The sequence below is a fragment of the Puma concolor genome, chromosome B3, assembly GCF_028749965.1.
Source record: "Puma concolor isolate L17-30 chromosome B3, mPumCon1.1.hap2, whole genome shotgun sequence".
Taxonomy (NCBI): domain Eukaryota; kingdom Metazoa; phylum Chordata; class Mammalia; order Carnivora; family Felidae; genus Puma; species Puma concolor.
This window is the reverse complement of record NC_141672.1, coordinates 100,535,823-100,561,046: the sequence shown is the minus strand read 5'-3', so window position 1 is coordinate 100,561,046 and position 25,224 is coordinate 100,535,823. Positions and strand designations below refer to the sequence as shown.

At 37.3% G+C, this 25,224-nt stretch overlaps 1 protein-coding gene and 1 pseudogene across 1 annotated transcript in view; both read left to right on the top strand.

The window, feature by feature from the left end:
• Nucleotides 1-25,224, top strand: part of NEDD4 (NEDD4 E3 ubiquitin protein ligase) — a 139,276-nt gene that overhangs the window by 5,398 nt on the left and 108,654 nt on the right. Inside the window, exons 2-4 of the mRNA XM_086710752.1 lie at nt 10,680-10,753; nt 21,703-21,781; nt 21,884-21,922. Of these exons, the coding sequence (XP_086566878.1) occupies nt 10,680-10,753; nt 21,703-21,781; nt 21,884-21,922 (192 nt within the window). The remainder of the gene's footprint in view (nt 1-10,679; nt 10,754-21,702; nt 21,782-21,883; nt 21,923-25,224) is intronic.
• Nucleotides 12,630-16,362, top strand: LOC147580234 (large ribosomal subunit protein eL37-like; annotated as a pseudogene).

The window sequence follows — 25,224 nt, the reverse complement described above, 5'->3', positions numbered from 1 at the left end:
ATTCTTTGAACACTTCATTACATTCTGGCTGAAGATGTTCCAGACTCCTCTTGTATTTTGCCTAGCCCACCATTGTCTAGAACCAGCCATTTCTTCTAGGAACATTGGTTTCATTTAGTAGAAAATGGTTTTCATTTTTTATTTTTTTTAATGTTTATTTTATTTATTTTTTGAGAGAGAGCAAGAGAGAGGGAGAGCAAGCGAGCAGGGGAGGGGCAGAGAGAAGGGGAGAGAGAGGATTCCAAGCAGGCTCCGCACTGTCAGCGCAGAGCCTAATGTGGGGTTCAAACTCACAAACCGTGAGATCACGACATGAGCCGAAATCAAGAGTTGGACGCTTAACCCACTGAGCCACTCAGGTGCCCTAGTAGAAAATGCTTTTTAGAAGCCAGGCACTAAGATCTAGGTGCTCAGTGTGCTCACACCTGCTGGATGTCATTGCTTTTCAGCAATCTCAGCAAACAGTTAAGTGTGTGTGTGTGTGTGTGTGTGTGTGTGTGTGTGTGTGTACCGTGTGTTTATATATGTACATACATAAATGTATACCTATTTCTATATCAACCTGTATTTAAAAATTATTAATTCAGGGGCACCTGGGTGGCTCAGTAGGTGAAGCGCCAGAGTCTTGATTTTGGCTCAGGTCATGACCTCACCATTCCTGAGATCAACCCCACATCAGGCTCTGTGCTGACAGTGTGATGCCTGCTTGGAATTCTTTCTCTCTCTCATGCTCTCTGCCCCTCCCTGCTCACGCACATGCTTTCTCTTTCTCAAAATAAATAAACATTAAAAAGTAAATAAATAAAAAGCATTAATTCATAGCACTTTCTTGATTTAAAATATCATGCCTCAGGGTTCTTTCCAGTCATAAGTACCTTCTCTACCAATGAAAATTCTTACTTTTCTTAGTCTCACTATATTTACATATTTTCCCAATTCATTTACTTATGTTTTTTGTGTACCTAATTTCCCAATCATGCAAGCATCTTCTCTGTCTGCCACTTGTGCACCCCCACTTTCAGCTTTTATAGTACTGTTGTTGCAACTTTGTGCAACCTCCTCTGTGTCCCAAGCCATTGGGTACCCACTGATGCATCTCTGTATGGCACCTCCCTTTTCCTCTAGTCCCCCATGCTGCTGAGCATGTTGACCATGCACTTCCATGAAACTCCCTCCTCCCCTGACCCCTGCCTAAGGTGGCCTGACGGTGACTCCTCTGCACCAAGAAGAGAAGGTTAGAAGGGATTAAATGTATGTGTGTGTATATATATATATATATATTTTACAGGTAACTATTAGCAATTCATATATCATATAGGAATAGAATCTTGGAGCTGGAAGGCACCTGTAAATAAGTCATTTATGGTGCATAGAGGTATAGAAAATTGAATTTGACTAGGATGGAATTCTGGCTCTGTCATTCTCTGTGATCTGGCATAGGTATTTGACATCTGTCAGAGCAGGATATTTACATCAGCTGATGGGGTGACCATCCCCTAGCTGTGTCTGGCATTCATATTTTACAGTACCTAGAGAATGTGAGATTGCTGATTTGAGTTGCTAAACCCACTGTTCTACTGAATTCTGTGGCCATCAGTGTTACTGGCCTCTCCCTTCTCTGTGTGGCTCCCTTGCTAATCCTATCAAAGTTTTAAGAGGATAAACAAATGCAGAAGGTAGGAGAAGTCTGTAGATAAATGCAGGGAGAAAGACACAGCAAAATGAAAAAAGGTTTTGATAAGACTTTCCTGAAGTCTTGAGGAATAAATATGTCTGTGGTGCAACATCATAACTGCATGACCTGATCCAAATGTTTGGCTTCCCCCATCTGAGATATGCTGTGGCAACAAATGCAAACAATCATGCCAGTGCATAAAGATGTTTTAATGAAAGTATTCTCCCTCAAAGTAAAAGAGTCAACCTAAATATAATCAGAGCTGCCTTTAATCGAGTGTCTGCTGTATTTCAAGTACCAGGTCACATGTTCTCATACATCAGTTATTTAAAAAAAATTTTTAAGTATATTTATTTTGAGATAGAGACAGAGAAAGTGAGTAGGGGAGGGGCAGAGAGTGGGAGAGAGAATCCCAAGCAGGCTCTGCACTGTCAGCATGGAGCCTGATGAGTGTCTTGAACTCACAAACTGTGAGATCATGACCTGCGCTGAAACCAAGAGTCGGACGCTTAACTAACTGAGCCACCCAGGCACCCCTCACACTTCAGTTATAACCATTGAATCAGTTTTGCAAATGTAGATAGTGTTATCCCCATTTTACAGATGAGGAGTCTGAGATTGTGATTTGCTCAAGGACTCAGTCCTATTAGGTAGCAGATCTGGACTTGAATCTCAGATTTCGTTAATACTAAAGATTTGGTCTTTCCAGTGTCCTGCTGCAAATAGTTGCCTAAATAAAAGAATTTAACAGAAAGAGTCTCTTTCTTAGGAAGGTTATAAATGTAACATGCAAAATTAACTTGTAACTGTTTTTATGTTCTTCCATATCTTCTGTCTTTTTGTTGTTGTTGTTAATAGGTTTTAGGTAGACCTTGAATTCTGTATTTGCTTAAAAAATATTTGTCCAGGGGCGCCTGGGTGGCGCAGTCGGTTAAGCGTCCGACTTCAGCCAGGTCACGATCTCGCGGTCCGTGAGTTCGAGCCCCGCGTCGGGCTCTGGGCTGATGGCTCGGAGCCTGGAGCCTGTTTCCGATTCTGTGTCTCCCTCTCTCTCTGCCCCTCCCCCGTTCATGCTCTGTCTCTCTCTGTCCCAAAAATGAATAAACGTTGGAAAAAAAAAAAAAAAAAAAAAAAAAAAAAAAAATTTGTCCAGCAGTGACTATGTGTAAGGCATTTGGATCAGGCCATGAGGTGATAATGATGAAAGGCAGACTTCACTGAATTTATAGCCTACAGGAAGAGAAGGACAGTAATTATGTAATCACACAAACATTTTATAAATGTTATGAAGGAGAAAGAATGTGAGATAAAAACATATAACAGGAAAGATGAATTAATCTTGCATGGTATGAAGGAGGGGAGAAAGTCTAAGGAAAGACTGAGGAAGTCATCTTTAAACTGAACCTAAGGATGAATAGGAGTTAGCCAGGTGAAGAGTGAGGCAAAAAGCCTTGCAGGTAAACAGAACCGCATATGCAGGAGATGAGATGGAGAGGAACATAAAGAAGACTAGAATGGTGGAGGAGAAAGGACAGTGTCAGGACATAAATCTGGAGAGGAGAGAAGAGCAGAGCCCAGGCAGGCAGTGCCTGAAAGTCACATTAAGGATTTTGAATTGGATCCCCAGTGGAATGGAAACTCACTAAACATGTGTGCATACATGCACACATGCGCACACACACACGCACACACACCATCATCATCATTGACATTTTAATGTTAATATTTGTTCCTCACATACTTAACTTTTTCCCTACTTATTATTTCTTCATTTCTTGTCACATCTCCTGGCTTTCCATGTAGGATCACTTTTTTCTGCCTGAGGTGTATCCTGTAGAAGTTTTTTTAGTGAGTGTTTGCTGGTAATAAATTTCCTTGGTTTTGTTTTTGTCTGAAAACATCTTTATTTTGATTTTTTTTTTCTTTTTGGGGGGGAGCGGGGAGAGGAGTAAAATTTACAAACAGTGAAATGCATGATTTTAAAGTACACTTAGATGTACAGTGCTTTTTTTTTTTTTAAGTTTATTTATTTTAAGAGAGAGAAAGCATGAGCAGAGGAGGGACAGAGAGGAGAGAGAGAATCCTATGAAGGCCCCACACTGTCAGCACGGAACCCGACGTGGGGCTCAATCCCATGAACTGTGAGATCATGACTTGAGCCAAGATCAAGAGTCAGACGCTTAGCCAACTGAGTCACCCAGATGCCCCAAAGTACAGTGCTTTTCAACATGTCTAACCCACAACTCAGTTAAGATCTAGAATATTTCTATTACTCCAGAATGTCCCTTTGGGCTCTCTTCCAGTCAACTCCCCACTTCACTCTCCAGAGACAACCTTTTATCACCATGGATTAGTTTTGCCTGTCCTGGAATTTCATATAAATGGAATCATACAGTGTGTACACTTTTGTGTGTGGCTCCTTTTGTCTAATGTAATGCTTTTCAGTTGCCCGTGTGGTTGTTTGTATAAGCAACTCATTCTTTTTATTGCTGAGTAGTATTCCATTGTATGAATAAACCAGATGTTTATCCATTTTCCCTCTGACAGATACTTCCATTGTTTCCAGCTTTTGGCTCTTATGAATAAACCTACTGTGAACATTCATCTACACATCTTATGAAAGTATCTTTTCCACAAGTATAGGTTATTAGCTTGATGTGTATCTTTCCAGAGGCATTTTGTGTATAAACGTATATGGTGCCATCACATATAAGAGTAGTGTTAAAATGTGAAGTGATGATGAGCTGTTATTTTTTTGGAAATTATACTGTACTGATTGAATAAGTAAAGTGGTAGTTTTTGAGAAGGGAAATAGTCCCACAACTGCATTAACTACAGCACTTCCCTTTCTTACCTTCTTGCTCTTTACCTGTGCGTATCAACTTTTGTTAAAACACAGGCTACTGGCTCCACCACTGCCTGATTGAGTAGGCATGGGGCCTGAACTTTTGTGTTTCTAATAAATTGCCATGTGGTGCTCATATTACTGGTGCAGGGAATACACTTTGAGAACCACAGCTCTCTCTTAAATCTAAGGATTTTGAGTATTCTAGTTTATTATGGTTATTAATGCCAGACGCTTCTTAGGATCTTTGACCATGCATAGCAAATATATAGGAGTCATGTACTCCACCCTTACTGGGATAATCCTCACTTTATGTATTTTCCAGTAAGAGTGATCTAGCATTTACAATTTTGTAACAGGTTTCAAGTAAATTTACACACCAGAGGAAGAAAACTTCTGGCAGTCATAGGTTCAGATTTTTAGTTTTGAAAATATGGTCACCATAAATTACATAACATGTTGCCAAAAAAAAAAAAAGAAAAGAAAAAAGAAAAGAAAGTACATCCCTCCTTCCAACTCTAGTCATTTTTTGTTAAATAAATATGCAATATTATTACATTATGTGAATATAGTATTATTCATGTTGGAACCATTGTGCCATGTTTATAATTATGGCACATTTTTTGTTTGCTTTAGTTTTTTTTTAAGTTCATTTATTTATTTTGAGAGAGAGAGAGAACAAGTGAGCACAAGTGGGGGAGGGGCAGAGAGAAAGAGGGACAGAATCCCAAGCAGGCTCCTTGCCATCAGAGCAGAGCCCAATGCAAGGCTTGAACTCAGGAACTGTGAGATCACGACCTGACCCGAGATCAAGAGTCAGAGGCTGAACCCACTGAACCACCCAGGTGCCCCTTGCTTTAGTTTTCTGTATACTTGTCACAAATTTGCAAACTGTCTGACAGAGTTTTGAAACTACTCAATGTAAATGTCATATATATATGACATTGAGTGTATGCATGTGTATATAGAGCTATCCATTCCTTTTTCTTCATTCTTGTCAGAGACAGCCTCTTGCCACATCGCATTCTATCTGAACTGCTTGCACTCTACACCTGATGTGTAGCCATCACCTGCAGGCTTCCGTTTGCCCTTATTGTGAGAATCCCCTTTATCTTTTTTTCTGTGTTGGAGCTCCTGTTTCTGTAATCTCTTGTCTTCCTCCTCCCTAATTTATTCCATCATTTGCTAATATACATCCTCTGTACAGTAGGCAGGTACTTTTGACTGGAGTATAGCATGATAGGTTTATCTGAACTTGTCATTTCACTGTGGGGTTCTCACATATAAGTACTTACAACATTTGGTTCCTCCCCTCCCTGGCATCATTCAGTTTCCTCAAAGAGAAGTCTTCCAGTCATCTGTTTTGTGGGTATAGATCTGGCAGCCAGTGTTCTGGGCTCACTGTACAAACTTTTCCTTTCTTGATAAAATGCCTTTATCCTTCTTTCAGCTACTTCAGAAAGCTTTGTGGTTAATCAAGAATTTGTTAGCCTCCCATTCATGCTCTGTCTCTCTCTGTCCCAAAAATAAATAAACGTTGGAAAAAAAAAAAAAAAAGAATTTGTTAGCCTCTGCTATGTGCCAAGTATTCTACTGAGTTTCACAGAGGATACAAAGATAATAAAAAGATAAGTTTCCCGAGCTTCAAAATACCACAATTTTAATAGTGCAGAAAGACACATCGTTTATCTCCGCAGATACAAGACCATATGTGATAAGTGCTGTAAAAGTGGGCTTTAACATCGAGAGGGGAAAATTCATTTCAACTATGAAATCTTTTTGAAAAGATAGCATTTGGACTTTGAGGAAAAGGCGGGGCTTTCTTAAAGAAAAAACTTTAATGTAAATTTATCAAAAAGTTATAACTTAAAAAAGTTATAAATTATAACTTAAAAATTTATAATTTATAAAAGTTATAAAATTTACAAAAAGTTTAAGTAAAACAATAACCTTCATCATCTCATTATTTTAATAGTTATTATCGCTGTTAAATATTTCCTTCTAATCTTCATCCATCTGCATATCTTTTTTCAGTTATCACAGAATAAATATCACTCTGCATCCTGATTTTTCCAATTAACATTATAATTATTTTCTGTCATTAAATGATACACTCTCTCTCTCTCTCTCTCTATATATATATATATATATATGTATTTTTTTTTAATGTCCATCCACTTTTGAGAGACAGAGATAGAGTATGTGCGCACAGGAGCAAGGAGGGGCAGAAGAGGGAGAGAGAGAATCCCAAGGAGGTTCCTTGCTGTCAGCACAGAGTGCCCACACGGGTGGGGCTTGACCTGATCCAAGATCAAGAGTCGGATGCTTAACCCACTGAGGCACCCAGGTGCCCCTGTCATTAAAAAATAATAATACATTTTAGGGGCGCCTGGGTGGCGCAGTCGGTTGAGCGTCCGACTTCAGCCAGGTCACGATCTCGCGGTCCGTGAGTTCGAGCCCCGCGTCAGGCTCTGGACTGATGGCTCAGAGCCTGGAGCCTGTTTCTGATTCTGTGTCTCCCTCTCTCTCTGCCCCTCCCCTGTTCATGCTCTGTCTCTCTCTGTCCCAAAAATAAATAAATGTTGAAAAAAAAATTTTTTTTTAAAAAAATAATAATACATTTTAAATGACTGCTCAGGTGATACAGGACAGCTCTACATTTCCTATTCCTGGAAATGGGGGCATTGACAAAAGATTAAGGACCAGTTGGCAGCTATTTTCATGAATTGTGGAGAAAAATCTCAGGTCTGGAAAGCTGCTTTTAATTACTGTAGCCTCCTGCATAGATAACACATTACCATTTTATTGTGTACTGTCATTGAGAAAAGCCGCATACCTTTGCCTGCCATTTGTGACTTTTACATTTCACTTTCAAAAATCAGGAAAGCTCTCTTAGGAGTGGAGGGGAAACTCAAACTTTAGCAAACAGCTGTGGTCTGTTTCCGTTTTGAATAAGGAAGAGTTGTTTTTGTTTCTTTTTTCCTCATTTGAGCACTGTCCAAGTTTCTATTAACAGTACTTTGAATATCATGTTTCCAAAATTATTGAAGAGTTTAGTTTCTAGTTGCAGCACTTATGCTCTTCATTTTCAAGGATGATGTGAGGTATGATCTGCTTATGGATGTGATTGCAAAGACCCATTTTGACAATTTTCTAACATTAATTTGTAAAATGCACAGATGTGAATGGAAATGTGAAAATAAAGGGCATTTCTTATTTAATTTTATGACAAAATCTCAAGTCAATATAGCTTCACATTCATTAACACCAGCAGCATCGAAAATAACTAGTTCTGATTTTTGTGGAAGGAAATGCAAGAAGGTTTAAAAGTCAAATGTATTTGTCACTGTGAATAATTTATCATCCCCTGGAATTTTTAAAATCAATGCTTGTTACATTTTTCTCCAGGAGACTTCTGGGGGGCTTTTTCAGTAGAGGCTTCACCAATATGGATTAACTATTTCAGATTGTTTCCTCGATTAAATTTATATCTAAATTATAAACACTTGTCTGTGTTTACAAAAGTTGGGATTTTCAAATAACATTATTTGCTGATGGCACTTTTCATTACACTTGACCACTTGAAAATGTTTGTATTTATTTATTAAGTCATCTCAGAGAAGTGTTCTGATTTTCAGAATTCAGTGTGGGAGATCAGTACCTAATAAAGTACAGCCATTTCCCAGTCAAGTGGTATAGTGAAAATGTGGCTATTGGGGCCAGTAGAATCCTTTAATGGGCCTATTTAGTCAGTGGGACTTTCCAGGAAGAGTGACTGCAGATCTTTTCAGTTTTTTGGGAATCAGTCCCTGCAGAAAACTGAAATTTCAGTTCACATATTTTTCTCTCTGGTTTTTAATTCCATCTTTCTTCTGATACCTGAGGATTTCCCTTCTTTCTTGCACCATCAGCTCTGTATTTAGTTCTATTTAGGGATAGAGGAAACATATTTTATCTAGCATCTTTTGTAAAGATTTTTGTATTATCTGAATTTATCATCTGTTTTAGAGCTAATAGAATATTCCCATTATCATATTTATTCAGTGAACTTCCAGGAATGAGGGTGGTTGTAAGCATTTAGAAATAGAAGAAGATTGAAATAAACATTCTGTGATATGTGTATTATCTCCTTTCCAGACCTCTGCTCAGAAGGGAATATGACTGACTACTTGCTGATGGAATGATTGTATAATAGAATCCATGATGTTGCTCTCTGCTGGGCAACACTTTTTTCATATTTCTTGATCTTAGAAATACTCCTGTGAATGCTGTTGTGCTTATGTCCTTGAGTACGTGAGTGAAAGTTTATCTAGGGACTAGACCTAAAAGTAGAATTTCTGAGTTATTAATTTAGAACATTAGTAGGTTTTCCAAATGTCTCTTCAAAATGAATCTTCATTGTATACTTCCTAACAACAGTGTATTAGATTTCTCCCTGACTACTGGTGAGATTGAATATCTTTTCATGTATTAACTGTACATTCTCTATGATTTCTTGTATTAGACTGTTTATATTTCACCCCCAGGTTTTTCGGAGTTCTTTATGGATTCTAGATAATCGTAATTTGTCAGTGGCACACATTTTAGATACTAACACCTTGTCTGTCCCCTTGACTTCTCATTTTGTTCATGGCATCTCTTCTCTTGCAAAAGGTATATAATTTTAATATCAAATCTAACCACTTTTCCCATTAGAGTTTGTATTTTTTAAAATCCTTTCCTACCCCACTGTCATAGAAATAATCTAAAATTTCTTATGAAAATTTTAAAGTATTCTTTTTTTGCTTTTAGACTTTAACGTAGTTGCAGTTTGTTTCTGTATATAAGATAAGATAGTGGTTGAATGTTATTGTTTACTTCTTTACTCATTTTTACTCTTACCTATGAATTTTACAATTATTGTTAAAACCTATGAAAAAATTTGGGGGTGAGGGAGTTAGAATTGTATTGAATTTACAGGTTACTTTGGAGAAAACAGACAATAATTGGAATAATTCCATCCATGAACACAGTAAATTTCTTCATTTACTTAAGTCTTTTTGTGTTCTTCAATAAGTTTTTATAATTTTATCCATAAAAGTATTTTACATTTCTTATTAATTTTATTTCTCCGTGTCTAATAGTTTTGCTTACTTGGGAATTTTTTAAAAATAAGCATTCTGTTTTGTAATATTTTCTTACTCACCTTTTAATTTCAAACAACTTAAAATCTACAGGACAGTTAAAATAGTGCAATGAACACCTGTATAACCCTCAGCTAGATCCACAAATTGGTAACATTTTACTTATTCCTTTATTTACACACACACACACACACACACACACACACACTTTCAACATTTTATTTGCTTAGCCATTTAAACGTAAATTGTACTCTATCACATTTTATCCCTAAGTATTTCAATATGTATCTCAAAAGACATTCTTATATTAAACCTCATAACAGTATATAATACCTAGGATATTTAGTACTTGATATATTACAGTATCAATATACTATAGTTTTATTTACTGTACAATCTATTGAGTGAGATTTTTGAAACAATGAGCCTAGGGAAAAAAAGAGAGACACGACCAAGAAACAGATGCTTAACTATAAATAACCAACTGGGGAGGTGGGGGTAGGGATGGGGTAAATAGGATGGGATTGAGGAGTGCACTGGTGGTGGTGAGCACCGGGTGTTTTTTTTTATTTTTTATTTAAGTGTTGAATCACTAAATTGTACACCTGAAAGTAATATTACACTGAATGTTAACTAACTAGAATTTAAATAAAAACTTTAAAGAAATTACCTTTTGAGTAGTTATTACAAATGATTATAAGCTCTTGATTTTTATTGTGTACATAGCAACAATGATAAATATTACTACTAGGAATTTGGATGTAAATTTTCTTGGAAGCAAAGGTAAGGTCTTAATGTAATAGTTTAACACTAGTTTATTTGTGTTTTCTTTGTATATATCAAGTTATCCACAAATAACAATATAGTTTTTTATTTTCTCTCATATCTTTTTAATCAGATTAATTCTTAAAAAAGATTCCTCCAAGTAATTTTAATATCCTGAATACTTTATTTGAGATATATATATATTTAAAGGTATGTGTCTTAGATAGGTTATAAAGTACATGAAAATAGTATATAAATTTTTGTATTTTAGGAAAATTCCCGAATTGTGAGGGTCAAAGTGATAGCTGGAATAGGCCTTGCCAAAAAGGATATCTTGGGAGCTAGGTAAGTATATTAAGTCGGTTTGTAATTTTAAAACTGCACTGGTTATTTAATTTTTTCTAAACTTTGGTTTCCTGCATAATTGAATAATATTATTAATAGGTAAATTATTATGTAAGGCAGAATGATTATATTTCCAATTGGTGTTTTACTAAATTCGTTGCTATCTGAACTATCACATAGCAAGGTTGGGGATTCTGGAAGGGAAAGACGCAGAGAGTAGATTCCCAAACTGTGCCGATGGACATCTGCTGACCCTGAATCATACATGTGATAGCAGATTCAAAGCATCTCAACTAAAGTAAAAAAATCTGGGGCCCCTGTGTGGCTCAATTGGTTAAGCGTTCAACTTCACCTTAGGTCATGATTTCACAGGTCGTGAATTCGAGCCCCACTTCAGGCTCTGTGCTGACAGCCCAGAGCCTGGAGCCTGCTTTGGATTCTGCCTCCCTCGTTGTCTGCTCCTCCCCCACTTATGCGCTCTCTCTCTCTCTCTCTCTCTCTCTCTCTCTTTCTCTCTCTCTCTCTCAAAAATAATAAATAAAACATTCTTTAAACAATTTTTTAAAAATAAAGATCTGAATAGAGATAAGAGTTGTTGCCCAAGAAACATGGTTTGTAGTTCTTGTCCAAATAAGATAATTAATTATATGATAAAGAAAACAAATAATCATCAGAGAAAAATTGCAGAATCCAGAGTCTCCACAACTTAATATTTATAATGTTTAGGATATAATTGAAAATTATATGATCTATAAAGAACCAGGAAAATGGAACACGTTTCAATAGCATGCTTATACTTGATATTATACCAGTAAAGATTGAAAATCTCAGGAATGAGATAGAAACCATAAAAAATAATTCTAGAACTAAAAAATACAATATTTGAAATTAAAAGTCTTGGTGGAATTGACAGCAGAATGCCAATGAAGAGGAAAACTTAATTGCCTTAAAATTAGATCAGTAGAGATTATTTTCCAATTAGAAAATGACAGAGACAAAGATTGAAAAAAACTTTTTAAATGAACAGTGACTCAGGGATTTGTTAGAGAATATCAGACAGTCTAACATACATGTAGAGTCCTAGAAATAGAAGAGGCAAAATTTTTTTTAAGTTTATTTATTTATTTTGACAGAGAGAGTGAGAGAATGTGAGTGGGGGTGAGGTAGACACAGGGAGAGAGAGAATCCCGAGCAGGCTCTGTACTATCTGTGTAGAGTCCCACACATGGGGCTCAAACTCATGAATCGTGATTTCATGACCTGAGCCAAAATCAAGAGTTGGACACTTAACTGACTGAGCCACCTGAGGCAAAACATTTTTTAAGAAATAATGGCTGAGCTTGGGATTCTCTTCCTCTCGCCCTCTGCCCTTCTCCCCTGCTCACACTCTCTCTAAAATTAAAAAAAAAAAAAAAGAATGGCCAATTTTTAAAAATCTGATGAAAGATACAAGTAGATAGTATCCAGAAATCCCAAGCAGGATAACACTAAGAGGAACAAGTGAGGCACATCATAGCCAAACTGTTGAAAGACGAGTATAAGGAAAAATCCTGACAGAAGAAAGAGAAGAAAATGACGTATTACGTGCATGGGAACTACCAATTTGGTTAAGGGCTGACTTCTCCCAAGAAACTATGGAGGCCAGAAGAAAATGCAACAATAGAATAACAGTTGTCAATCCAGAATTCTGTATTCGGTGAAAATGTCCTTTAGGATGATGACAAAATAACAGCACTTTCAGATAAAAGAAAACTATAAGGTTTTATCATTGGCAGACCTGCAGTATAAGAAGAGCCAAAGGAAGTTCTTCCAGCTAAAAAAGAATGATAATAGATGGAAACACAGATCCTCAGAAAGGAATAAGGAAATGGTAAATATCTGGGAATATGAAAAATACCTTATGTTGTTTTTATCATAACTTAAAAAAAATAAAACGTATGCCTGTTTAAATCACAAATTACAACATTTCTTACAGGATTTATGTTATATATAGATGGAATATATATAATAACTATAGCTTAAAGGACAGGAATGGGTGTGGGTTATTGTGATGAAAGAAAAACAACTGAATTTAGTTGCCTCCTGGGCATTTTACATTATGACAACCCTGCTCACACCCAGGGTCTGGACATTTAGATAAGGACCTGAGCTTAGGATTTCTATCACAAGTTCCCCCTGTGTGTTCTCCAGGGCACCTTTTTAAAATAACCACTTAGAGTTAAGACCACAAAAAGTTAGTGACGTCCACCCCAATCACCTTATAAATAATAGGTGGTTGCTACCTTGTTCTTTATCTCTTAGTCACTCATGACCTGGTAATGGAAGACTGCCCTTCTTCTGGCTCATTGCTTTCCCTTCCACCACCCCTCCCCCCCATTTCCTCCTGTTTCTGGGATCTCTAAGTAACAAATCTTGTGACTTACTTCCTTTGTGCGGGTATATTAAAACTGCCTTAATCAAAATGACCCTGAGGTTTTTACTTCCCCAAAGCAGGAGCTCACATGCTGAGGAGCTACCTGTCAACTCCATGCGGGTGTTTTATTCCTCCTCACTCAGCACATCATAATTTGCACATTCTTAATATAATACACCAGTTCCTGCTCCTCCTCAACACAGTTATGGACCTGTTTAGTAGAGTGGTACAATATTAAATGTAAGTGGAATAAAAAATTAAGGGTGTGTTTTGTAAGACTTAGATAAGCCACTGAATATAATGTAAAGAATTATAGATAAAAAAACCAAAAGATATTTTTAAATGAAATTCCTGAGAAAATAAATAATTAAAAGGCCAAGAAATGAGTAAATGATCGAGAAAAGAAAAAAAAGAGGGAAAGAAAAGAATAAAAAACGAATAATAAATTGGTAGACCTAAATTCAATCTTATCAATAATAACATTAAACATTAATGGACTAAGGCAAATATGAGGCAGAGTCAGAAGTTGTTAGAATAGATTGAAAAACAAGACCCGATTACATGTTGTTTATAAAAGATGCATCTAAAATATAAAGGCACAGCTAAGGTGAAATAAAATGCATCCAAAGAAATATGCCATACAAACAGTAAGTGTAAAAAGACTGATGTAGATTTATTAATATCTGATAAAATAGATTTCAACACCAGAAAGTATTTGCAGACATGTCATAACAATAAAAGAGGCTGTAACCAGGAGGTTACAGGAGGCTGTAACCATCATAAATCATAAATAAATTATAAAACAATCATAAATATGTGCCTGATAACAGAACTTGAAAATAATATGCATAATGTTATGCATGATAATGTGCAGCATAATATTTTGCAGCCAAGCTGGACAGAATTAAAAGGACAAATAAAAAATTCCATAATCATAGTTGGAGACATTAACACCTCTCTCACCAGTTTATGAAACAACTAGATTAGAAAATCAACAAAAACATAAATTTGAACAATATTGTGAACTTCAACATAAGGAACACTATTTCTAACAACTGCATGTATACATTCTTTTCAAGTGGACATAGTACATAAACTAGCATAGCCCATAAACGTATTATCTATTTCAGCATGACTCTGATTACCATAAACTTAGCAGCTTAAAAGAATGCACACATATTATCTCATAGTTTCTGTGGGTCAGAATCCTTTCATGCTTTAGCTGCGTTGTCTACATTAGGTTCTCATAGAGCTGCAATCAAGGTATTGGCCAGGGGTATGACCTCATCTGAGACTTACTTGGGGAAGGGTCCACTTTCAAACTCATGTGATTATTAATAGCATATAGTTCCTTGTAGGCTGCCAGACTGACGGTTTCAGTTTTGCTGGCTGTCAGACAGAGGACACCCTAAGTTCCTTGCCTTATGACCTTCTTCATATGGCAGCTCACAAGCTAACATTTTGCTTTTTCAAAGCTAGCAAAGGAGGGGGTCTCCAAGCATACATAGTCTTTTGTAATGCAATCATATACATTTTGTCAGTTTTTCCATAATGTATTTTAGGATTGGTTAGGGTGCATAGGTTCTTCCCACATTTAAGAGGAGGATACCACAAAGGGCATGAAAAGTAGGAGGTGGAGATAATAGGAGCTACCCTATAGTCTGTCAGTCATAATATGTTGGGCCATAAAACAATAAACAACTGCAAAATTCACATTCTTTTGAAGTGTGCATGGTACATTCACCAACATAGACCATGTTAGGACAAGTCTCAGGAATTTTGAAAACATTGAAATTATATATAGGAAGTTCTCTGATAACAATGAAATAAAGTTGTTAATGAGTAACATGATGTTTTGAAAAACCCAAATATTTGGAAATAAAGCAATACTCTCCTAAATAATATGAGTCAGAGAAGGGATCACAAGAGAAGTTAGGAAAAAATTTGAACAGAATGAAAATGAAAATACACAATATTAAAATTTGTGAGATGCAGCTAAAGTAATATTTAGAGGAAAATGTATAGTTTGGAAATGCCTAACTTAGAAAAGAAGCAAAATCTAAATGAATGATTTGAGTTCTGATCTTAAGAAATTAGAAAAAGAAGAGCAAATTAATTCCAAAGTAAGCAGAAGGAAGAAAATAATAAAGGTAACGGCAGAAATTAATGAAGTAGAACATGCATGATGATAGAAAAGAATCTTTGAGGTTGGGGCATCTGGGTGGTTCAGTCAGTAAAGCAGCCGACTTTGGCTCAGGTCATAATCTCATAGTTCATGAGTTCAAGCCCCACATCGGGCTCTAGGCTGGCAGCTCAGAGCCTGGAGCCTATTTCTGATTCTGTGTCTCCCTCTCTCTCTGCTCCTCCCCCACCTACACTCTGTCTCTATCTCTCAAAACTGAATGAACATTAAAAAAAAATTTTTTTTAAGTCGTTGAGGTCAAAAGCTTATTTTTTGAAGGGACCAATAAAAATTGTACACTTATAGCTATATTGATCAAGAACAAAAGAGAAGGCACAAATTCACAAATTACCATAATGGGAATGAAAGCAGAGGGATTGCTGTAGAGCCTATGGAATTGAAAAAGACAAAAAGGGAATACTGTGTACAGCTTCATGCTAATAAAGAATTGGACACAACTTAGATGAAATAGACAAAATTCTTGAAAGACACAAATTACCAAAATCAATCACAGAAGAAATAGAAAGCCTGAGTAGCCCTATATTGAATGATATATAACAATATATGACCAGGTAGGCATTTTCCTAGAAATGTAAGGTTTGTTCAACATTAAAAAAAAAAAATCTATCAATGTAGGATATAGTGGAAGTGCCTTCACTTCCAGTCTTTTTGGTCTTGGCCGTGGAAGCAAGATGACAAAGGGGATGTCGTCATTTGGAAAGCATCACAGTAAAATGCACATAGTGTGCCGCCATTGTGGCTCTAAGGCCTACCGCCTTCAGAAGTTGACCTGTGGCAGATGTGGCTGTCCTGCCAAGTGGAAGAGAAAGTATAACTGGAGCGCCAAGGCTAAAAGATGAAATACCACTGGGACTGGTTGGATGAGACACCTAAAAATTGTATCCCAGTAGATGAAAGCATGGATTTCATGAAGGAACAACACCTAAACCCAAGAAGGCAGCTGTTGCAGCATCCAGTTCATCTTAAGGATTTCAACGATTAGTCACACAATAATAAATGATCTGATTTTTAAAAAAAAATCTATCAAGGGTGCCTGCATGGCTCAGTCAGTTAAGCGTCCAACTTCAGCTCAGGCCATGATCTCACAGTTGTGAGTTTGAGTCCCGCATCAGGCTCTCTGCTCTCTCTGCTGTCAGGACAGAGTCTACTCTGGATTCTCTCTCTCTCTCTCTCTCTCTCTCTCTCTGCCTTTCTCTCAAATAAGTAAACATTAAGAAAAAAAATCTATCAATGTAATTCATCATATTTATATGGTACAGAAATAAAAACACATTTTCACTTCAGTAGGTATGGAAAGTACATTTGACAAATCCAATACCTGTTCACGGTAAAAAAAAAAAAAAAAAAAAAAAAAAAAAATCACAGCAAGCTAAGAATAAAATGTAGGATTCATTTAACATCCAAAAATTAATCAAGGGTGTCTGGGTGGCTCAGTCAGTTAAGTGTCCAACTTTGGCTCAGGTCATGATCTCATGGTTCATGAGTTTGAGCTCCATGTTGGGCTCTGTGCTGACAGAGCCTGGAGCCTGCTTCAAATTCTATGTCTCCCTCTCTCTCTGCCCCTCCCCTCCTCACACTCTGTCTGTCTGTCTCTCTCTCTCAAAAATAAATCAACATTAAAAAAATCAAGGTAGTTCATTATATTAATAGAAAAAAAGAAAAATACATGATCATTTCAATGAAAGGAAAAAATCATTAGCACCTCTTCGTGGTAGAAACTCTTAATAATCTAGGGACAGATTGGAATGTTCTAAACCTGCTTAAGGTTATTGTGGAAAAAAACAAAACAAAAAAACAAACAATAGCTAACTTCATACTCAGTGGTGACAGTCTGAATGCTTTCTACTTAAATTCAGGAATAAGGCAAGGTTTTGTCCTTTTACAGTCAGTTCAAGACTGTACTGGATGTCCTAGCTGTGTAATATGGCAAAGAGAAGAAATAAAAGTAATGTAGACTAAAAAGGAAGAAAATTGTCTGTTTGTAGACAACATGATCATGTACATGGAAAGCCATAAAGAATCTAAAAAAAAAAAGCTGCCAGACCTAATAAGGTACAAGGCCACAAGATACAAACTCATTGAACCAAAATTGATTATATTTTTATACCCTATCAATGAACAATTGGAAAATAAATTTTAAAAATATCAATTTACAATAGCATAAAAAATAAAAACTTAGAAATAATTTTAACAAAAGATCTGTACAAACTTTACACCGAAAACTATAAAACATTGGGATGCCTGGGTGGCTCAGTCAGTTAAGCATATGACTCAACTCAGATCATGATCTCACAGTTCACAAGTTCAAGCCCCTGTCAGGCTCTGTGCTGACAGCTCAGAGCCTGGAGTGTGTTTGGATACTGTCTCCCTCTCTCTCTCTGCCCCTCCCCCGCTTGCTCCTGTGCTCTCTCTGTCTCCCTTTCAGAAATAAATAAACCTTAAAAAATTTTTTTTAAAAACCAGTAAAACATTGTTGAGGGAAATCAAAGATCTAAATCAATGGATAAATGTGCTGTGTTCATGGATTGGAAGATTCGCTATTGTTAGAGTTTTAGCTCTCTTCAAATTGAGTAGATTTGGCATAATCCCAGTCAAAATCCCAGCACGATCTTTTCTTTTTCTTTCTTTTTTTAAACATAGCCAGATTTTTTCTTTAAGTTTATTTATTTATTTTGAGAGAGAGGGAGAAAGGGAGAGATGGAGTTGGGGAGGGGCAGAGAGAGGGGGAGAGAGAGAATCCCACGCAGGCTCTGCACTAACAGTGTGGAGCCTGATGTGAGGCTTGAACTCATGGCCCCGTGAGATCATGACCTGAGCTGAAATCAAGAGTCAGATGCTTAACCAACTAAGCCACCCAGGTTCCCCCACAGAAAGATCTTTTAAAGAAATTGGTAAATTGATTCTATTATTTTTATGGAAAGTCAAAGGACATAGAGTAAACCAAAACAATTTCATAAAAGAGCAAAATTGGAGAAGTTATGCTACCTAATTTCAAGCCTGACTATCTAGCTACAGTAATCAGAACAGAGTGGCATTGGCATAAGAATAAATAAATTGTTCAACGGAATAGAAGAAAGAATATAGAAATGCACACACACATATGCGCGTGCACACACACACACATGGCTGATTGCTTTTTGACAAAAAGTATTAAGGTAATTCAAAAGGAGGTTAGTCTTTTCAGTACATGGTACTGGAACAGTGGGTTATCTGTATGGCACAAAATGAACCTTGTTCTTTATCACACATTATATAGAAAATAAGAGCTAAAATTATAAAACTTCTGCAAGGACACATACGAGAAACTCTGTGCTCTACTGGGGTACACAAAGATTTATTGAACGGGACTCAAAAAGTATGAAACACGAAGGAAAGTGTTGAAATGGACTTGATCAGAATTAAAAACTCTTGTTGTTTGAGAGACACAATTTTTTTTTTAATTTTTTTTTCAATGTTTATATATTTTTGGGACAGAGAGAGACAGAGCATGAACGGGGGAGGGGCAGAGAGAGAGGGAGACACAGAATCGGAAACAGGCTCCAGGCTCTGAGCCATCAGCCCAGAGCCCGACGCGGGGCTCGAACTCACGGACCGCGAGATCGTGACCTGGCTGAAGTTGGACGCTTAACCAACTGCGCCACCCAGGCGCCCTGAGAGACACAATTAAGAAAAGGAAAAGGCAAGCCACAGATGGGGAGGAAATATTTTCAAAACCTGTATCTGATAGAACCCTTTAATTCACAATATATATAAAGATCTTTTACAATTTAAAAATAATATGATAGAACAGCCAATTGAAAATTGGGCAGAGCTCTTAGACTTTTTAGTTATGAGTAGGAGTAATAAGAAATTGTTCTTATGATGTTAGGAATAATAGTTCTGCTGTATTGGCATAACTTATTTGAGTGTCTTTAATCTTGATACTAATATCAGCGTAAATATATTTTTGCTACCAGATGGCAGCTCTTTTCATGTGTTCAAGTTCCCTCTGCATTGTGGTAATCTACTACTCAGTGTTAGTCTTTATTTTTCCATGTTGGAAATATATATCACATAAGTATCTGTAAATCATGACAGAAACTGCAAATCATTTCCTAAGACTTTTGTTTTCGGTTATGCAGTAATAAGTTGCTAATTTATTTTGTTCATGATGATTTTATCTTACTCCATTACCCTCAGAGAATACTATTTTTTAAAAAGATATCTGTAAATCTTCTATCTAGCTGTGTATAAGATTATTTTCTGTTTAAGTCCCACCCTTCCACCCATACCCCATTCTCTCCAAAAAACTCCTAATTGGTTTATTCCCTTCATGTCGCTATATGACTGTGAATAAATAACGTGGAAAAAGGAAAAAAAAAAGGGGGGGGTAGGGGGGAAGGAAGATCAACTGAGAAACAGCCAGGTGGCAGGGTCTAGCTGGGTGGTGAGATTGAGGATATATACTTATATTTACATTTATGTTTAACATTTATATTTGAGAATACACAGTTAGTTGTTAAAACCATGGATGAGATTGTGAAGGGAAAAGGTAGAGAGAATAAAGGACCAAGGGCAATACTTAAGGGAATTTCAGTATTTAACTGGCAGGTAGTAGGAGCGGAGCCTAAGAAAGCAACCGAGAGAGAACAATTAGGATAGTATAAGGACAACCAGAAGGGAGTTGTGTCATGAAAGCAAATGAGATTAGTTTCAAAGAGAAACTAATCAGTAGTATTAAATAAAGAGAGGACCAGCAAAATCAGTGCCTGGAGAGTGTTGATTGTTTTAGCAAAATTGGTGATTTTAGCATTTTCAGAGGGATGGGTTAGAAAGAAAGAGGAGGCAACCAGATTCTAAGACTTTGAAGAGCAGTGGGGGTTGAGGAAATGAAGAAAGGGAGGTGGTGGGCTAGAGTAGCTAAGAACATGGCCTCTGAAGCCAGGTGCTTGAGTGTCAGTTCTCACTCTTGCACTTAGTAGCTGTATGATCTGCTATGATTTGAACTATCTCTCTGTACAAAATAAAAACAATAATCATACCTACCTCACAGGCAGTTATAAGGATTCTAAGAGTTAATATATGTAAACTGCTTAGAATGGTACCTGGCATAGAGTAATTGCTATATAAATATTAGTCATTATTATTATTACAGATTATTTTCCTAGAAAGTTTGAGGTGGGAGGAAAGACAATCTAGATCACTTTGCTGGAGGAAGGAGGAAGAGTTAAGGGGGGGGGAGGTGGTTTAAAAACATAATTATGTGACTAGAAAAACATAGGTGAAAAGAAAAGCTGAAGATACAAAAGGGAGAAATGAAAATAGATGATAGAAGTTTCCAGAGCAGGTGGTTAGAACATGTACAAAGAGGAATTGACCTCAAATAGGGGCACAACACCTGAATCACTGAGGTTAGGGGTAAGGATGAGTTCTGATAAATACCGGGGTCTTGGGAGTGGTCTGATGGCTTTGATTTTTGTCAAAGTAAGAGGTAAGGTTGTATGAGGAAATTGGAGGGGGAGTTGGTGGTGAAGAATCATGAGTACTTGGGATCCCCAAAGGAAATGGGAGGAATTTGACCAGGGGCAGGTAAAGTGTACAGTCTTTTGTTTTGCAAACTTACGTATCACAAGATTTTTCTTTTCCATGTCACTTTGTAGAAGGGGTTACATGACACATAATTATTTTGAACTGAAAGCACTTTGTCTTATCTTGTAAAAACAGTTTACACCCTTGAGATAACTTGGAACAACCTGAGGTCTTGCAAAGCTAGTCTTAAGAATCAAATTAACCGGGGCGCCTGGGTGGCGCAGTCGGTTAAGCGTCCGACTTCAGCCAGGTCACGATCTCGCGGTCCGGGAGTTCGAGCCCCGCGTCGGGCTCTGGGCTGATGGCTCAGAGCCTGGAGCCTGTTTCCGATTCTGTGCCTCCCTCTCTCTCTGCCCCTCCCCCGTTCATGCTCTGTCTCTCTCTGTCCCAAAAATAAATAAACGTTGAAAAAAAAAATTAAAAAAAAAAAAAAAAAGAATCAAATTAACCATCTTAACCCCAAAGAAGAAAGAACGTAATAAAAATTGAACAAAATTTGAAAAATCGAAATAGGTTGGAAATCAGTAAATGGGATTAAAAGGTTTCTTTCCAATTCTTTGTCTATTTCACTAACACAGTACTTTAGCTTTTCAACAAGATGCAGAAATTACTATAATTACCTACTCCTGCCAAGGAACCCTCCCTTTAACAGTAGGAAATAATTGTAGAAATTGCTAACAAGGAAAAATCTGTGATTTTTATAGGTTGAGCAATCTGAGTTTGGGAATTAAGCAACAATTATATATATGTTTTTTATTTTAACAGTGATCCATATGTGAGAGTGACATTATATGACCCAATGAATGGAATTTTTACAAGTGTGCAAACGAAAACCATTAAAAAGGTTAGACGTAGCAATATTCAAAAACATTTTAATATACTTTGCTTTATTTTTATATGACAAAAATATTTAAAAAATAGTTATACTCTGTTTATTGTCTTTTAGACTTTGAATCCAAAATGGAATGAAGAAATACTATTCAGAGTAAGTATGAATTTTATTTCAGTAAAACAGCAAAAAATTTTTTTCAATAGATTAGACTGATATTATTATTTATCATATTCTGAAATGTATCTTAGAATAATTTGTCTAGATTTTTAAAAATTTAAAAAGTGTTAAAGCTCGGTATCCCCATGATGACATGGTCCTAGAACCATTTATCTTATAAAAAAACATGTATGTAAGGTAACAAAGAGGTAAAAGATGATTATAAACCTGGAATTATCTTATTCTACTTTTTTAAAAGTTTGTTTGTTTGTTTGTTTGTTTGTTTTGAGAGCATGAGAGAGAGCATGCATGAGTGGGAGAGGGGCAGAGAGAGAGGAAGAAAATCCCAAGCAGGCTCCGTGCTGTCAGCATGGAGCCCAACATGAGGTTCAATCTTACAGACCGTGAGATCATGACCTGAGCTGAAATCAAGAGTTGGACATTTAACTGATAGAGCAACCCAGGTGTCCCTATCTTATTCCACTTTAATTCTGGGTTAAAGTCTATATGATAGTCTTATTCAAATGTAGCAGATTTTGGTGTTTTCCCCTAAAGATCATTCAACATTTGTGTCTCCACAGTCACTTATTAAATAGACTGATCTGGACTAGAGATGGTGAGGGCCTATCAATAAATAGATGCATTTCTTTTCATATACCCTTCATTCACATTCCTGTCGTCCCCCTCACCCTTCCTCCCTATACCACAAGAGCAAACTCCAAATCAGCAGTTATTTCAGACTCCTCAGGAGGGTCCTCAAATTGACAATGCTTCTTTGTACCTATTTGTCAGATTGCTGATTCCAGAATCAATACCCTCCGAGTAATGGTAGAGATGAATATCAGTAATCTCCCCTTCTCTGCTGGATCATTCCCATTTGTACATTCCATCCTTAAAATGTCCTGCCTTGCCTCATATTCCCCTTTAGTTGTGGACTTAAATTTCTTTGTTCACTTAAATAACCAATGTTCTTATAAGAGTTGCATTGTAAGAGATCTCCCCATCATGTCTACTTCTCTAATGCATTCTTTAACCTACTCTAACCTAACTCACACCTGCATCGTTGGAATAAAACTGCTCTTACTAAGGTCACCACTGACCCCCATGTTGCCACATTCATGTAGTCTCATCCTACTTAATGCTATTTACAATGGTCGACTGTAGCTGACCATTCCTCAAACACTAGCCTGTCTGCAGGCTCTTATGGTGCCACACCAGACTTTGGTCAGGAAAACAGAAGTCACTCTTCTGTATTCCACATTTGAAGATTTTTTTATTTGTTTAGTCTTGTTTTAATAAAGTGAATTGGAAGGAAAGAAATTGCTGAAGCAAATGTCTGAGAAGCTGTTACTGAAAATCCAGCCAACAGCACCAACTAGAGTGCTTCTGGTTTTTCTTGTTTAGAGAAGGAGATCTCCCTTACCCTATTTAGTATGGCATGAAAATAGCATTTTAAATCAGTTTGGAAATTTTAGATTCTTGAGGAAATTGTATTGAGTCAGCTGGATAGTCATATGGGGAAAAATGAAGCTAAATTTCTGGCTTACCTTTACCAGAATAAATTCCAGATTTGGTAACCTCTGGTTTTGATTGCTTGTCTGGCACAAATATTGCTTAGGAGAGAATTTTAACATTCTCAAGTGGTTGAGTGTTTTATTTATTTACACTTTTACTATTATTTTACTTATTTTTTGTGTGTGTTTTTCTTAGAAATGTATGTGTTTTCAATGTATTGAAGATTTTTGGACCTCTTACTCTTTTTTCCTTCTAATATGATTGGCCTGTACTTGTCATAATGTTTGGCCCTAATAGGGACGAATGTTTATTTGTCTTGTTTCCAATTTTAATGAGAGTTTATCTAGATTTTCTCCATTAAAAATAGCTTTTTATTATTTATCACATTAGAGATATATTTATCTCATTATTTTTTTCAAGAATTAAAAAAAAATTGACACATCTAATTTTAGCCATGATGCGGTAATAGGGCATTGATGCTATAAACAACTGTAAAGCTATTAAGGATCTTAGCAGAATCCAGAGTGTCACAACATAATATTAAAAATGCACCTGGGGAGAGGCCAAGATGGGGAACAGCATGGAAGTTTTTTTTGCGTCTGTCATCTCTGAAATGCAGCCAGATCAACACTAAACCATCTTGCACACCTAGGAAACTGATTTGAGGATTAACACAACAATCTTCACAACCTGAACCACAGATCTTGGCAGGTATGTGGCACAGAGAGGTAAACTGGGGTAGAGGGAAGCTGCAGAGGTCAGGGAGCTATTTTTGTTTGCAAAGAGAGGACAGAGACAGGAAGAGAGTACGGGAAAGCATCCCCCCACCAAAGCAGTGGGAGAGAAAAGAAAGAGTATGCAAGGGACTGAATAAAAAAGGGAGAAAGGAGAAAGGAGAGGGTTTAAATTTCATTGAAACTCTATAAATGGGGAGCGCAGAGTCTGAAACTCCACATAGCTCAATACCTAGTGGTGCTCTGGTGGGAAGGGCAAATCCCCAGGAGCAGAGAGTGAGGTCCGAGGGGTCCTTGGGTCACAAGGGGAGAGGTGGTTCCCCTACTGGGAGGACATTTGGTAGAGTCTGTGTGGCCACCCCACAGGCAAAGGTCCCAGTGGACCCTGGAGAACAGCCACATTCACTGGTGTTGGAACAAGGATGTTAAGAGTGAAGCCTGGCCCTAGATGTGTGTTGTGATTTACCATAATCCCTGAAACACTGCTGCTACACGATCACGTGAACTTTTTCTGGGGCAGGCTAGCACCCAGCCACAGTCTCTGGGCATCAGCAGCAGCACAGTCTCGCGAACATTCCTGGGAGTAGGGTGCCATTGCTCAGGGAGACCCTACCCCAGAGGGTCAGAACGGGTCAAGGCTGCAGTCCCTCAGAAGTGAGGGGTTGGGAAACACAGTCACATCTGGGATAAAACTCAGGAGGGAGGTGCCACCTGGCAGCCTGACTGTTTGGTCATGGACATTGTAAAAGCGGGGAGTGGACAGAAGCCAGAGACAGAGGAGATGTGCTCAATTGCCAGTTGGGAGAGCACAGAGCTCTGACACTAGAGACTGGGTAGCTTAGTGACAGCATTTTCCCATCCCCTGCATGCACATACACCCCTACATGCAACACAACAATCCACGCCTGTGAGCTAAGCAGCGCCATCTAGTGGAGAATGGAACCGCTACACTAAGCCCTGCCCAACTGGGCCAACCTCACGCTTCAGGAACACCACAAGGCTCTCCGCTTGCTTAGTTTATGGACTATAAATTGCCTCATAGTTTGTGTT